Below are 12,843 nucleotides of genomic sequence, written 5' to 3' on the forward strand. Positions count from 1 at the left end.
GAAAATAATTCAGACTGACAAAATAATAAAAATGACATTCTTCTTCTTTTAAATAATAATAAAATAAATAATAATAATAATAATAATAATAACGACATTCTTCTTCTAAATAACAATAAGTGTCATTAATAATACAAATCATAATAATAATAAGAATCTTACAAATTGTCATCCAATTATATTAATGTGAATGAATGGTACTCCACATCACATCATCATCACTATTGTACACCCCAATACATGTGACGTGATACGAAATTAAATGCATATTATTTCAAAACACGTGGTGTAAAATAATGAATTGTGATAGGTAATTTCTCATCCAAACAGCTATTTAAACTGGATTTCCACCGTACACCTTTTTGTGGGCGCCTTTAATCCCACTCTTGAAACTCCCAAATAAAACAATTTTGTTTTTTTTCCACTTCCCCGGTGATGGTCTCGATCTCCACGTCAGAGAAGTTTCGCTTCTTTGCCGTCTTCCGTGTGTCGATGGCGTAAAATGAGGGCGTGGGGGAGGCAGAGACTTGAATATATAGGGGCGTGTTATTCTAATGACGATCGTTTTCAGCCGCGGCATTTATCAAGGGCAGGTTTTGCGTACGCCTGGATTTCAGAGGTGCGCAAAGCTTCATAAATTAGGCGGTGAGAGGAGTGTAAGCATAATCTTACGCCAACATATACGCCCGTTTCTACGCAAGATTGATAAATGAGGGCCACTGAGTGGGTCTTGCAGGAACAACAGTGACTGTCCTTCCCTGCCCGGAGCCCTGACTCCCACTCTAACATAGGAGTGGTCCAGCGAGCTCACGCTGGAAGGGCCAGTATCCTGGCGTGTTGGTAGGGATCCCAATTCGTCGGTCAGTTCCGACGTACGTCGAACGTGACCAACTGAAAGGGAACGTCTCAGTTACGTATGTAACCCTCGTTCCCTGAAGGAGGGAACGGAGACGTACGTCCCGTCGCCAGGTGCTGTGCTTCAGCTGAAGGCCCGAGCTACTTATCTCGGCTCCTCAGTTGAAAACGGTATGCAGCACTTCCACTTCCGTATTTATACCCGCGACGCGGAGCGGTGCGTGGAATGCGTGAACCGCATGTCAATGTTCATTGGCTCATTTTTATACACTCAAAGTAGATTGGTCTCTGAAAACAGATCCCAATCCGTCGGTCAGTTCCGACGTACGTCTCCGTTCCCTCCTTCAGGGAATGAGGGTTACATACGTAACCGAGACGATTTTCTATGGGGTTAAGGTCAGGCGAGTTTGCTGGCCAATTAAGAACAGGGATACCATGGTCCTTAAACCAGGTACTGGTTGCTTTGGCACTGTGTGCAGGTGCCAATTCCTGTTGGAAAATTAAATCTGCATCTCCATAAAGTTGGTCAGCAGCAGGAAGCATGAAGTGCTCTAAAACTTCCTGGTATATGGCTGCGTTGACCTTGGACCTCAGAAAACACAGTGGACCAACACCAGCAGATGACATGGCACCCCAAACCATCACTGACTGTGGAAACTTTACACTGGACCTCAAGCAACGTGGATTGTGTGCCTCTCCTCTCTTCCTCCAGACTCTGGGACCCTGATTTCCAAAGGAAATGCAAAATTTACTTTCATCAGAGAACACAACTTTGGACCACTCAGCAGCAGTCCAGTCCTTTTTGTCTTTAGCCCAGGCGAGACGCTTCTGACGCTGTCTGTTGTTCAAGAGTGGCTTGACACAAGGAATGTGACAGCTGAAACCCATGTCTTGCATACGTCTGTGCGTAGTGGTTCTTGAAGCACTGACTCCAGCTGCAGTCCACTCTTTGTGAATCTCCCCACATTTTTGAATGGGTTTTGTTTCACAATCCTCTCCAGGGTGCGGTTATCCCTATTGCTTGTACACTTTTTTCTACCACATTTTTTCCTTCCCTTAGCCTCTCTATTAATGTGCTTGAACACAGAGCTCTGTGAACAGCCAGCCTCTTTTGCAATGACCTTTTGTGTCTTGCCTGCCTAGTGCAAGGTGTCAATGGTCGTCTTTTGGACAACTGTCAAGTCAGCAGTCTTCCCCATGATTGTGTAGCCTACAGAACTAGACTGAAAGACCATTTAAAGGCCTTTGCAGGTGTTTTGAGTTAATTAGCTGATTAGAGTGTGGCACCAGGTGTCTTCAATATTGAATCTTTTCACAATATTCTAATTTTCTGAGATACTGAATTTGGGATTTTCCTTAGTTGTCAGATATAATCATCAAAATTAAAAGAAATAAACATTTGAAATACTGGTATATCAGTCTGTGTGTAATACATGAATATAATATACAAGTTTCACTTTCTGAATGGTATTAGTGAAATAAATCAACTTTTTGATGATATTCTAATTATATGACCAGCACCTGTATATTCCTCCAAGACCAAATACATTAACATTGCCACATCCATTACCATGCCAATCTCTCAAAACAGAAATATGTTTTGGAGGTGTCCCATGATAACTATTTGACCTGTTTGATTCCAAAACTGTATGTGCAGCATGCACATGATCTTTTTTTTTTTTTTTGGCTTGTTTGATTGTTCTTCAAATGTGTTTTTCTTTCTTTCTTACATTCTATTCATAATGATTCTTTTATTGATGTGACGGCATGTGCATATAAATGCACATGCCTCTCCTCAAGGTCACTGTTAGACGAAAATCTTTCCCATTCTGAGTGAATGCTGTACTTGATGGTCCTAATGCTTAAGTAAATAGAGTTGATTTAGTAAATGTCCAATGAGTGTCCACCCTTCTCTGGCTTTCTACAGCCAAGGTCACTGATGCCAGGCTTTGCCGTCCTGAGCTTAATGGTCTTGTCAATGTGTGACAAAAAGCCATTAAGATTTAGGGAGATAGTACAGCTGAAAATGCTGAGGATCACACTTTACATTACCTTGACAAAATGGCTTTGCGGTACAGGGACTTACATGTGTAGTGTTTGTTTTTGTGTGTGTAACTGTAATGTTGACTTCCTTGATTTCATTCTAACAATAAAACAATACAGGATCTGCCATCACTTAAAATTAGCTGTGCAATTTTTACGAGCCTTAAAAATAGCACTGTCATAAAATAGAGATATAAGGTCTCAATTTAATTACACTGATGAACCTTGTTCAGCTTGTGAAAGTGTTCTCTCTCTCTCTCTCTCTCTCTCTCTCTCTCTCTCTGTCTCTCTCTCTGCCCCTTTAGCCAGAAGACTTTGAGGCTGTACATCCCCACACCTTCAAGTCTAAGACCTTCAAAAAGGCAAAGAGTTGTGCAGTATGCAAGCAGGCTTTGACGAAGGAGGGCCTGGTCTGCAAAGGTCAGTACTGCCATTAGAAGAGATTCTATAAGGTTATTAATATGTTGGTAACATACTAGGATTCAGCACCAGGTTGTCCTTGGATAGCTCATCAAAAGATCTGTGTTCATTATCTCTGGTTGTCAAAGTATGGTTATTGAATTTGTGTTTTTAATACAAAATGTTTATTATAAAAATGAAAAAGAACAGAACACCCATATTATTATTACATTTAGTTATATCTGTGCACAAACTATCAGTCATACAAATATAAAAAACTGGTAGCACCATGGCTGTTAAAATTAGTCTGCTTTTTTACCATACCTAGGAACTAGTGGCAAAAAAACAGGCCTTTCTGAGCAGACATACAAGATTGAAGTGGGGCAGCTAGCTTGGCAAAAACACCACAGAGCTGGACAAACTCACCAGCCATCCGTTACTCTTTTGTTCCTTCCACCATCGCACTCCCCGTTTCCTCCTCTTTTTTTGTCTACTAATTGATAACATTTGTGATACAGTGAAGTTTATTTCTCTCTCCATCAAAACTTGTCATTTAAAAAGACAATAGTTCTAATTACTTTTTGTGAACGCCCTTTAGTTTTCCTGTCTTTTAATGATTGATTGAATCATTTTTCCCTTTGTTTCAAACAAAGAACATAGAATCTCTGCACCATTATGCTGTTGTTAAAGGCAACAAGTGATGGAAAACATGAACAATTTTGTTTTGTTTAAGCTCTATCAGGGATTTTCAGGATTCGTAAAAGGTGCTTAAAGTGTTTGAAGTACTTCAATTTGACTTTCTGAAATTTAAATCCTGGAAAAATCCTTGAATATTTATGAAAATATGGTGTTTGAATTACTGAATTTACTGTAAAATTAGTGTTTAATCTTTTCACGCAAAATTAACGCTACAGCCTGTCTGATATAGGAGCCTTTTTGTATGGCTTTGAGCATGATATTGCTCATATAAATATCCAAGTATTATACAGCTTTCATTCGTTAGGTCAATCATGAGAAAAACTGTTTGAATAAGGAAAGCGATATCTTTGTCATAGTATCCTTTCAATGGTTAAAGTTAACACAGTCGTTGCATGTGATGCACTTTAAAAATGTATTAGTTTATTTTTATTTATATATTTACCTTTTTTAAAATTTGAAAGATGAAAAAGATTGTTTGATAAGTGTGATCTCTGATTGTATCCTTGAAAACCAAAAAAGTAGTGCTTGAATTCATTGAAAGTCCTGGAATTTTATTTTACGAACCCTGTGAATTGCTTTCTGTGCATTTGTGGATGGCTGCACACATTTGTGAATCACTTCTTTTGCATTTGTAGATCCCTGCATTTGTAGATTTTGAAACATTTGGGGCAGTTGTGGCCTAATGGTTAGAGAGTCTGCTAACCCAAAGGTTACAGGTTCGATTCTCTATACTGGCTTAGGTGCCCGTAAGAAAGGCACCTAAACCCCAATCGCTCCCTGCAGCAAAATGGCTGCCTACTGCTCCGGGTGCGTTTGTCCACGGTTTGTTGTGTGTTTACTACTCACTACTCCAAATGTGTGCGCACTAACTTGGATAGGTTAAATGCAGAGGACAAATTCAGGGTATGGGTTACCATACTTGGCCTTCACATGTCACTCCCCCACCGTCTACTTAAGCCAATCAGATTCCGCTGACCAATCGTATCATGTTGCTGACCAATCATAGCATGGGGCAGGAACAGATTCCTTTTACACCCCTGAAAGGAACTGTATTCTTCTGGCACTAAAATGCTGAAAATATATATTTGCTTTTATTTTGGACGCTGTAAGTAACTTTTAGAATCAAAAACTATTACGTCTGATTCATATGAAGTATTATTTGTGTGATCAAGTGTTTTAACCGATAAATAAATATGCAAATCGCTTGTCTGCTGGGCATTTCACTTTTAAATGCATCTGGTCTCTTTGAAATGCAACAACCTGTCACACGTTCATAGAGATCCCACCTATAACTTGTCTACAAACAAAGGGGAATCGTAATACATGTATTTAAATTTTATAATGGACTGTAGATCGTTAGATAAACTGAGCTGTTCATATGCATCATTAAAACTGCTTGACTGAGAACTGGGAAAAGCTGTTGGCTGTTGTGTGACAGTAATGTCACCTATTACATAAATTTGCATGTTTATCACAAGTTGAATCCAGTTATTCATTAGTCGGCTACTTATTGACGCTTTTCTGTTCAATCTTGAATACTGTGACTCTTCCATAATGCGTTGTTTCTATAACAAAGATGTAAAGTGCTGTTTCTCTGGCATTTTCAAATGCTCATAAAATATAATACTGTGACTTGGCTTGATACACAGTCTAATGGTATAACAAATTCCAAATTGTAAACATCTTAAACTGTACAAATTTGATGGGCCTTATACCTCTTATTTGAGCCAATTTAGGTGAATGAGCAGGACCACCCTGATTGTAAAGCAAATCGGGTCATAGCAAATGGCTGTTATCTGATTGGCTTAAGTAGACAGTAGGTGGAGTCTACTTGTTTGTGGATTTGTCTGCACGTCTTGATGCTAGAAATTTTTCAAAATCCACAAATGCGGGTCTACAAATACACAGAAAGGGATTCACAAATGCACAGGAAACGATTCACAAATAAATGCCAGGCAGAGTTTGTAAATATTTTTTTATTTATTTGCAAATCTCATTTAATTTATTTGTGATTTTTATACATTTTTGTGAAACTCTTTACATTTATTTGTGGATCTTTATTTAATTGTGAATTTGGATACATTTTTGTGAATCTCTTTACATTTATTTGTGAATCTCAATCTATTTATTCGGAATAATGCAACAATTCTAACCCCATACGTGCCCACTACACTACACACTGTTTAATCTGTTTTTTTTTCTGTGTTTTTTTCATCACACATGCAATATAATCATCAGAGGTACAGTACAAGCGATTACAGTTGGAAAGAGGCAAGCTTGGTTTCCAAATGCCCTAAGTAAAGATATGCTGCCAGTATAATGCATCTAAACTGCATTATTTAACATACACATAACAACAAAGCATCCAATGTGTAAACAAAATGATTTATGCACTAAATCCAGCATAAACTTCGGCACGACCTGCATATTTTTAAATGCTCAAGACAGACGTCCCAGTCAGCAAATTTCCTGTGGCATAGATCTGGCCCATATAAACAGCTGAAGTGTGGCCCAAATTAGATCGTGTTTGCCGGCCCAAATCTGCTCCACTTTTTATTAGCCAGAAATAAACAAAAATAGTGCCATAATTCCACCCAAAGTGTTAAAAATAATAAAATATGAATAATGATAAAACAAATAATAAATACACTTATGGCCTGTCCCATATGTTAACCTTATATGTAATTCTTGTATGGTTGAGTTCTGTTAAGGGATGACGGCCCTTACATGGCTTAATGTGTCAAAAGTCAAAAGCCTTTATTTAACCACATTTACACCATTTTTTTATTTTTTATATATTCATTAAACAGTAAATTAAACCGTGAACTGATTTCGTGGTCTCAGAGCAAAAGGATAGCGTTGTCCTTAACCCGAACAAAGCTCGTTGATGGACGTGCTCTTGCTCTCGCTCTGGTTGATGTGCGCACGTGCTCATTAGGGGTGCACCGATCCGGCTTTTTCAGTCCCGATACCGATGACTGGGCTTTGTGTATCTGTCGATACCCGATACCGATCCGATACTATTGTTGAATTAATAATAAACTGTATATCTTCCACCTTATACCTTCCTTGAAGAGACTAAAGGCACCAGACTTTACTAACTAAACATAACTAAGACAAAATAACAGATGTATGTAAATTGTTGAATTCTTATTTATTTAAAAAACAATTGTGCATTCAAATCTAAAATAGAATGTAATCAAACTTCTTTAAATAAATAAAATGTAGCAGTGGAAACAAAAACAGTGTATTGGTAAAACACCAATTTTTTTACACTACATATAATTGTTTTGGTATATAATCATATCAATATTAAAAAGTAGCATTAAAAATTAACAAATAGCCTAATTTTCTGCCATATGCAATTTGATAAAAATTATCAGCTAGTTAATAACAACTTTGTTCTGTTTTCACCTCACTCCAGTCTAAATGATTGTAGGCTAGGCCTATTTATTTTACTACACATTGTCAACAGAAATAAGCTGAAATACTGTTGATAATTAAAAAATAATTCTTACTACCCCCTCTTGCTAAATTGGGTAAGCACACTTGTGTTCTCATTTCAGATGCGTTCTGAGTAAATTAATAAACTGATTTGTGAGTTCAGTGTTGGACAGATCAGTTGTTCTAACCAGTCGTTAAAATGATTCGGTTCAAAGGAGACATTAGGTCACGAATTGGACATTAGCAGACGCGTTGTGTGCGAATCTCGTCAGGTAAGAACATCGTGAAAGATGTCAACACACAGAAAACACTTCATAACTGAATATAATTTGTTTCCCGTTTATTGACAGAATGGTTTATGTCAGCTGGTCAGAGAAAAGGACAAAATTGTCCAAATGTGTCACGTGCAACATGGTATCGGTCTTCCGACCTATTGATTTGGATTAATATGTGAAATATGAGAAAGAGCTAACAGCTAACACTGATTATTTTGAAGACCCAGAGTGTGCGCGGGGGAGGAGCTCTCTGATCGTACTCTCTGTCGCTCAGTCACAAGCGCAGCATCTATTCTGCATCACTCGTAAATCACAATAACTCATCAAATTAGGCTTTGCAGGACAAAAATTTGTTTTGGCGGCCACCAAAAAATGTTAAATGCAGGAAAAACCCTGACTTTGCATTAATACCACCTCCCCTCGAAACATTTAAGTTACTTTGCAGGCATTGCAAACAGCCGACGAACTAGTTGGCGTGGCAAGCGTGAAATATCTCCTCCACACAGCCAACTCTCTGGCTCGCTCCATGTTGCTTCTAGCATGCGACAAACGTGAAGCTGACGAATGACGTAGGTTCTGCTGCGACGAGAAAAAAAATCACCTGGATCGGCTTGTGGATCTGTTCATTTTTCCGATCCCCGATCCAGCTATTTTGTCAGTATCGCGGCCGATATCCGATCCTAATATCGGATCGGTGCACCCCTAGTGCTCATCCAGGAGAAGTGCCCATACAAGCAATTCCGTCCTTTATGACATCATACAGGGCCATACTAAAAAAAAACTTTCCGAAACTTATTAGAATCCTGAAGGAGTGTATTTGGCACCGAAAAACTCATTCTGTGAGTTTTTCTGTGCCGTCATACATCCAACTCATGTTTTGAAAGTTTTGCTATGTTTAGCTTGAGAATCAAACTCTTTAACAGTGTAAATAAGTCAGAATGCATGAAATAGCCCCCACCCTTTAAATGATCTTGCATCCTCCACATAGTATTTTAGGTTTCGTCTGGTACAGAGGACATTTCTTTCTAAGATATTCAACTGCAGCAAGCCCACTGATCTGCCACTTAACATCATATTGAGCAAAACCCAACACAACGGTAAATCTATAATATTAGCCTAATATCAGGGGTGTTACGGTACACGTATTCGTACCGAACCGTTTCGGTACAGGGCTTCCGGCTTGGTGCGCGTGTGTACCGAACGGTTTCGAATGCAATCTTTAACAGTTAACAGTTGGCTTGTTTTAAGCGCGGAACACACTTCAATCCTAGTTCCCACTGGAACATATTAAGTATTCAGTCCATTTCATCACGAAATTCAAATGATAAATGCCGTTTTGACGCTCTTTAATGTGACGACTGATCACTGTATAGGCACGTCAATTCAAGCGGCCGCGGCGCGCGCGCGTGAGTGAACACAATAATCTCTTCCAGAAGAATAAACATGAATTAATATCTTAAGGTATGTTGAGGGTACATTAACAATTACTGAAACGTATCATATGTCGTGTAATCGCTCAATCAGTGTTTCAACCGTGGAAAGACGTCAAACAGCTTGTAAACAGTGTCACGCAGCATCATTTACCTCAGAAGTCATTCAGTGTCCACAGCTGTTAGTTCACTAGAGAAATCAACTCTTTCGCTAAATAAATGCACACTATTAGCCTATATATATATATATATATACATATATATATATATATATATATATATATATATATATATATATATATATATATATAAATTCTACTTAGTGATGTCTTGATTATTTAATGTGTTTAGATAAATCTGTCATGAAAATGACAGCCACTAAATGATTATATTTCAACAACGAATTGGAGAAAAAAAAAACACAATTTATAATTAGATTTAGGAGTTAATGCAAAAACGGCTCGGGTTATGTATATAACCCTTGTTCCCTGAGAAAGGGAACGAGCACTGCATCGGAACGACGAATTTGGGGACACTCCCTAAGCAACAGCGTATCTGAAGTCTGAATGAAATATGCCAATCCTGATTGGTGTTGCGTCATGACTTAGCTATGACGGCATACCCCGGAAGATACATAAGGGGAGCCTGTGCATAGTAACGGCAGTAATCGCGATGAAGCATGCGCTCCAGGCGTGCCGAGGTGTGGCGACGAGATGCAGTGCTCGTTCCCTTTCTCAGGGAACAAGGGTTATATACATAACCCGAGCCGTTCCCTTTCGAGGGAACTCGCACTGCATCGGAACGACGAATTTGGGGAACGAGTACCCACTAGGCCACACCGAGGGTAGCGCCTGCCCTAGTGTGAAGCCGGAGACCGGGCACAGCTAGGACTGGAGCACCCTAGCACCAGGCGTCGCAGGGAGGTGCAAGCTATAGACAGCTGTACAGATCTCCTGTGCAGACTTCACTAAATATATTATAAGAGCTCTGACCGGGCAGAGCAGGTGAAGTATCCCTTCTTCCGCCGTCACGTGAGGCGGAGGATGAAATGCCTGAAGAACCAAAGGCCTGACCACACTAGATGGTACCTTGGGCACGTAGCCCGCCCTAGGATGTAAGATGGGCTTTACTCCGCCAGGGACAAACTCCAGGCAAGTCGGCGTAAGCGCCAAGGCCTGAAGGTCCCCCACTCTCCTCAGAGAAGTGATGGCTAAGAGAAAGGCCATCTTAAAGGTCAGGTTCTTTGGGTCCGCTGACTCTAGCGGCTCGAAGGGGGCCTCAGCCAATCCTTCGAGTACCACTGCCAGATCCCAGGTTGGGACTCTGGAACGAGCCGCAGGCCTAATCCTCCGAGCCCCACGGAGGAACCGTACAACCAACTGGTGCCTACCCAAAGGCCCATCACCCAACGGTGTGTGGAAAGCCCCAATGGCAGCCATGTACACCTTGAGTGTGGACGGGGTAAGCCCTGCAGAGAAACGCTCTTGGAGGAACTCCAGCACTGAAGCCACTGGGCAGTTAACTGGGTCCACCTCACACTCTCTACACCAAGTGGAAAATACGTTCCACTTGAGGCTGTACAGTCTCCTCGTAGACGGAGCCCTGGAACTGAGTAAGTTGTCTATCACCTCTGCCGATAGGCCAGCCTCTAGGTACCCGGCTCCCTCAGGGGCAAGACCCAAAGGTTACAAATCTCCGGGCGGGGGTAAAATATCGTACCCGCCCCCTGAGATAGGAGATCCCTCCTCAGAGGAATCTCCCACAGCTGACCTGCTAGCAGAGCTATGATAACCGAGAACCAAACTCGAGTCAGCCAACGGGGTGCTACCAGAAGTAGGCTGACCCCGTGTCGCCAGACCCTGCCAGGACTCCCGGGAGCAGAGCAATCGGGGGAATGCGTACAGACGCAGCCTCGGCCACGTCTGAACCATGGCATCCAACCCCAGCGGGGCTGGATGCGTGAGGGAAAACCACAGTGGACAGTGGGACGTCTCTCGAGACGCAAACAGGTTCACTTCCACTGGACCGAACCCCTCGCATATGGCCTCCACCACCTCTGGGTGGAGTCGCCACTCCCCGGGCCTCAGCCCCTGCCTCGACAGGATGTCTGCTTCCTGATTTTGACATACACTGCCCTGATGGACAACAGTTTCCCTTGGGACCACAGGAGGATGTGATGCGCCAGTCTGCATAGAGGGCGCGACCTCAAACCCCCCTGATGCCGTGCCCCAACCAGTGAGGGAGGCGTCTGTTGAAACGGATTTCCGGCAACAGGACGCTCCCAACACTGGCACCTGGGACAGAAACCAAGGTTTCTTCCATATGACTAGGGAACGAAGGCCACTGCGCGTTACCCTGATCATACAGAATGTATTTCCCCTCAAGGAAAGCCACCTGGTTTACTTCCGTATCAGGACATGGTGGCCGCGGAGGTCCGGGAAAAAACTCCTCAGAGCTTTGTAGACCGCCAGCATTTCCAGGCAATAGATGTGCCAGGAGAAATGCCGGGTCTCCCACAGACCTCTCGCAAGCGGCCGCCATGACCACGTCCCAGCCAGTGAGGGAAGCGTCTGTTGAAATGGATTTCCGGCAACAGGACGCTCCCAACACTGGCCCCTGGGACAGAAACCAAGGTTTCTTCCATATGACTAGGGAACGAAGGCCACTGCGCGTTACCCTGATCATACAGAATGGACTTCCCCTCAAGGAAAGCCACCTGGTTTACTTCCGTATCAGGACATGGTGGCCGCTGAGGTCCGGGAAAAAGCTCCTCAGAGCTTTGTAGACCGCCAGCATTTCCAGGCATTAGATGTGCCAGGAGAAATGCCGGGTCTCCCACGGACCTCGCCAAGCGGCCGCCATGACCACGTCCCAGCCAGTGAGGGAGGCGTCTGTTGAAACGGATTTCCGGCAACAGGACGCTCCCAACACTGGCCCTTGGGACAGAAACCAAGGTTTCTTCCATATGACTAGGTAACGAAGGCATCTGCGCGTTACCCTGATCATACAGAATGGTTTTCCCCTCGAGGAAAACCCCTTGATTCCCAGCCACCACTGTAAGGGTCTCATGCAGCAGGCCAAGAGATATTCTGTTGGACGCAGCCGCAATGAGCCCCAGCAGTTCTTAAACTGCTTCACAGTGATGCTGTGGCCTAGCTTCATTTTAGAGACCACCGCCCGTATGGACTCGATACGTGCGGGAGACAATTGTGCCCACAACGCAGAGAATCCCATACGACTCCCAGGAACACAGTTCTCTGAGAAGGCGTCAACACGCTACTGCGTGTAGAGTCTCAAAGGGCTAGGCCGCCTGGAAGAACCCGATATTGGTACGCTTTGCCCCCAAAAGCGAACCTCAGGAACTTCCTGTGACACAGAAGGATGGATACAGGGAAGTATGCGTCCTCTTCAGACCCATCGTGACAGACCAGTCCTCAGACTGGATCTGAATCACAATGGAGGAATTGCTAAGCATCTTGAATCTGAATCTCCTCAGAGAACGATTCAAGTACCTCAGGTCTAAAGTTGGACGCAACTCGCCATCCCTCTTAGGAACTATGAAGTACCGGCTGTAGAACCCGGACTCCCTGTCTGCCAGAGGGACCCATTCTATGGCCTCCTTGGCTACCAGGGCTGTACTTCTTGTTCCATAACCCGAACCTGCTCTGGGCCGACCACAGTCCGGACCACCCCGTTGA

The 12,843-nt window shown here is 42.6% G+C and overlaps 1 protein-coding gene across 1 annotated transcript in view; it reads left to right on the top strand.

The window, feature by feature from the left end:
• Positions 1–12,843, top strand: part of tns1a (tensin 1a) — a gene marked incomplete at its 5' end in the record, with an annotated part of 114,394 nt that overhangs the window by 41,009 nt on the left and 60,542 nt on the right. Inside the window, one exon of the mRNA XM_079841012.1 lies at positions 3,204–3,318. Coding sequence (XP_079697138.1) covers positions 3,204–3,318 — 115 coding nt within the window. The remainder of the gene's footprint in view (positions 1–3,203; positions 3,319–12,843) is intronic.

The sequence above is a fragment of the Gobio gobio genome (assembly GCF_949357685.1).
Source record: "Gobio gobio genome assembly, chromosome: 17".
Taxonomy (NCBI): domain Eukaryota; kingdom Metazoa; phylum Chordata; class Actinopteri; order Cypriniformes; family Gobionidae; genus Gobio; species Gobio gobio.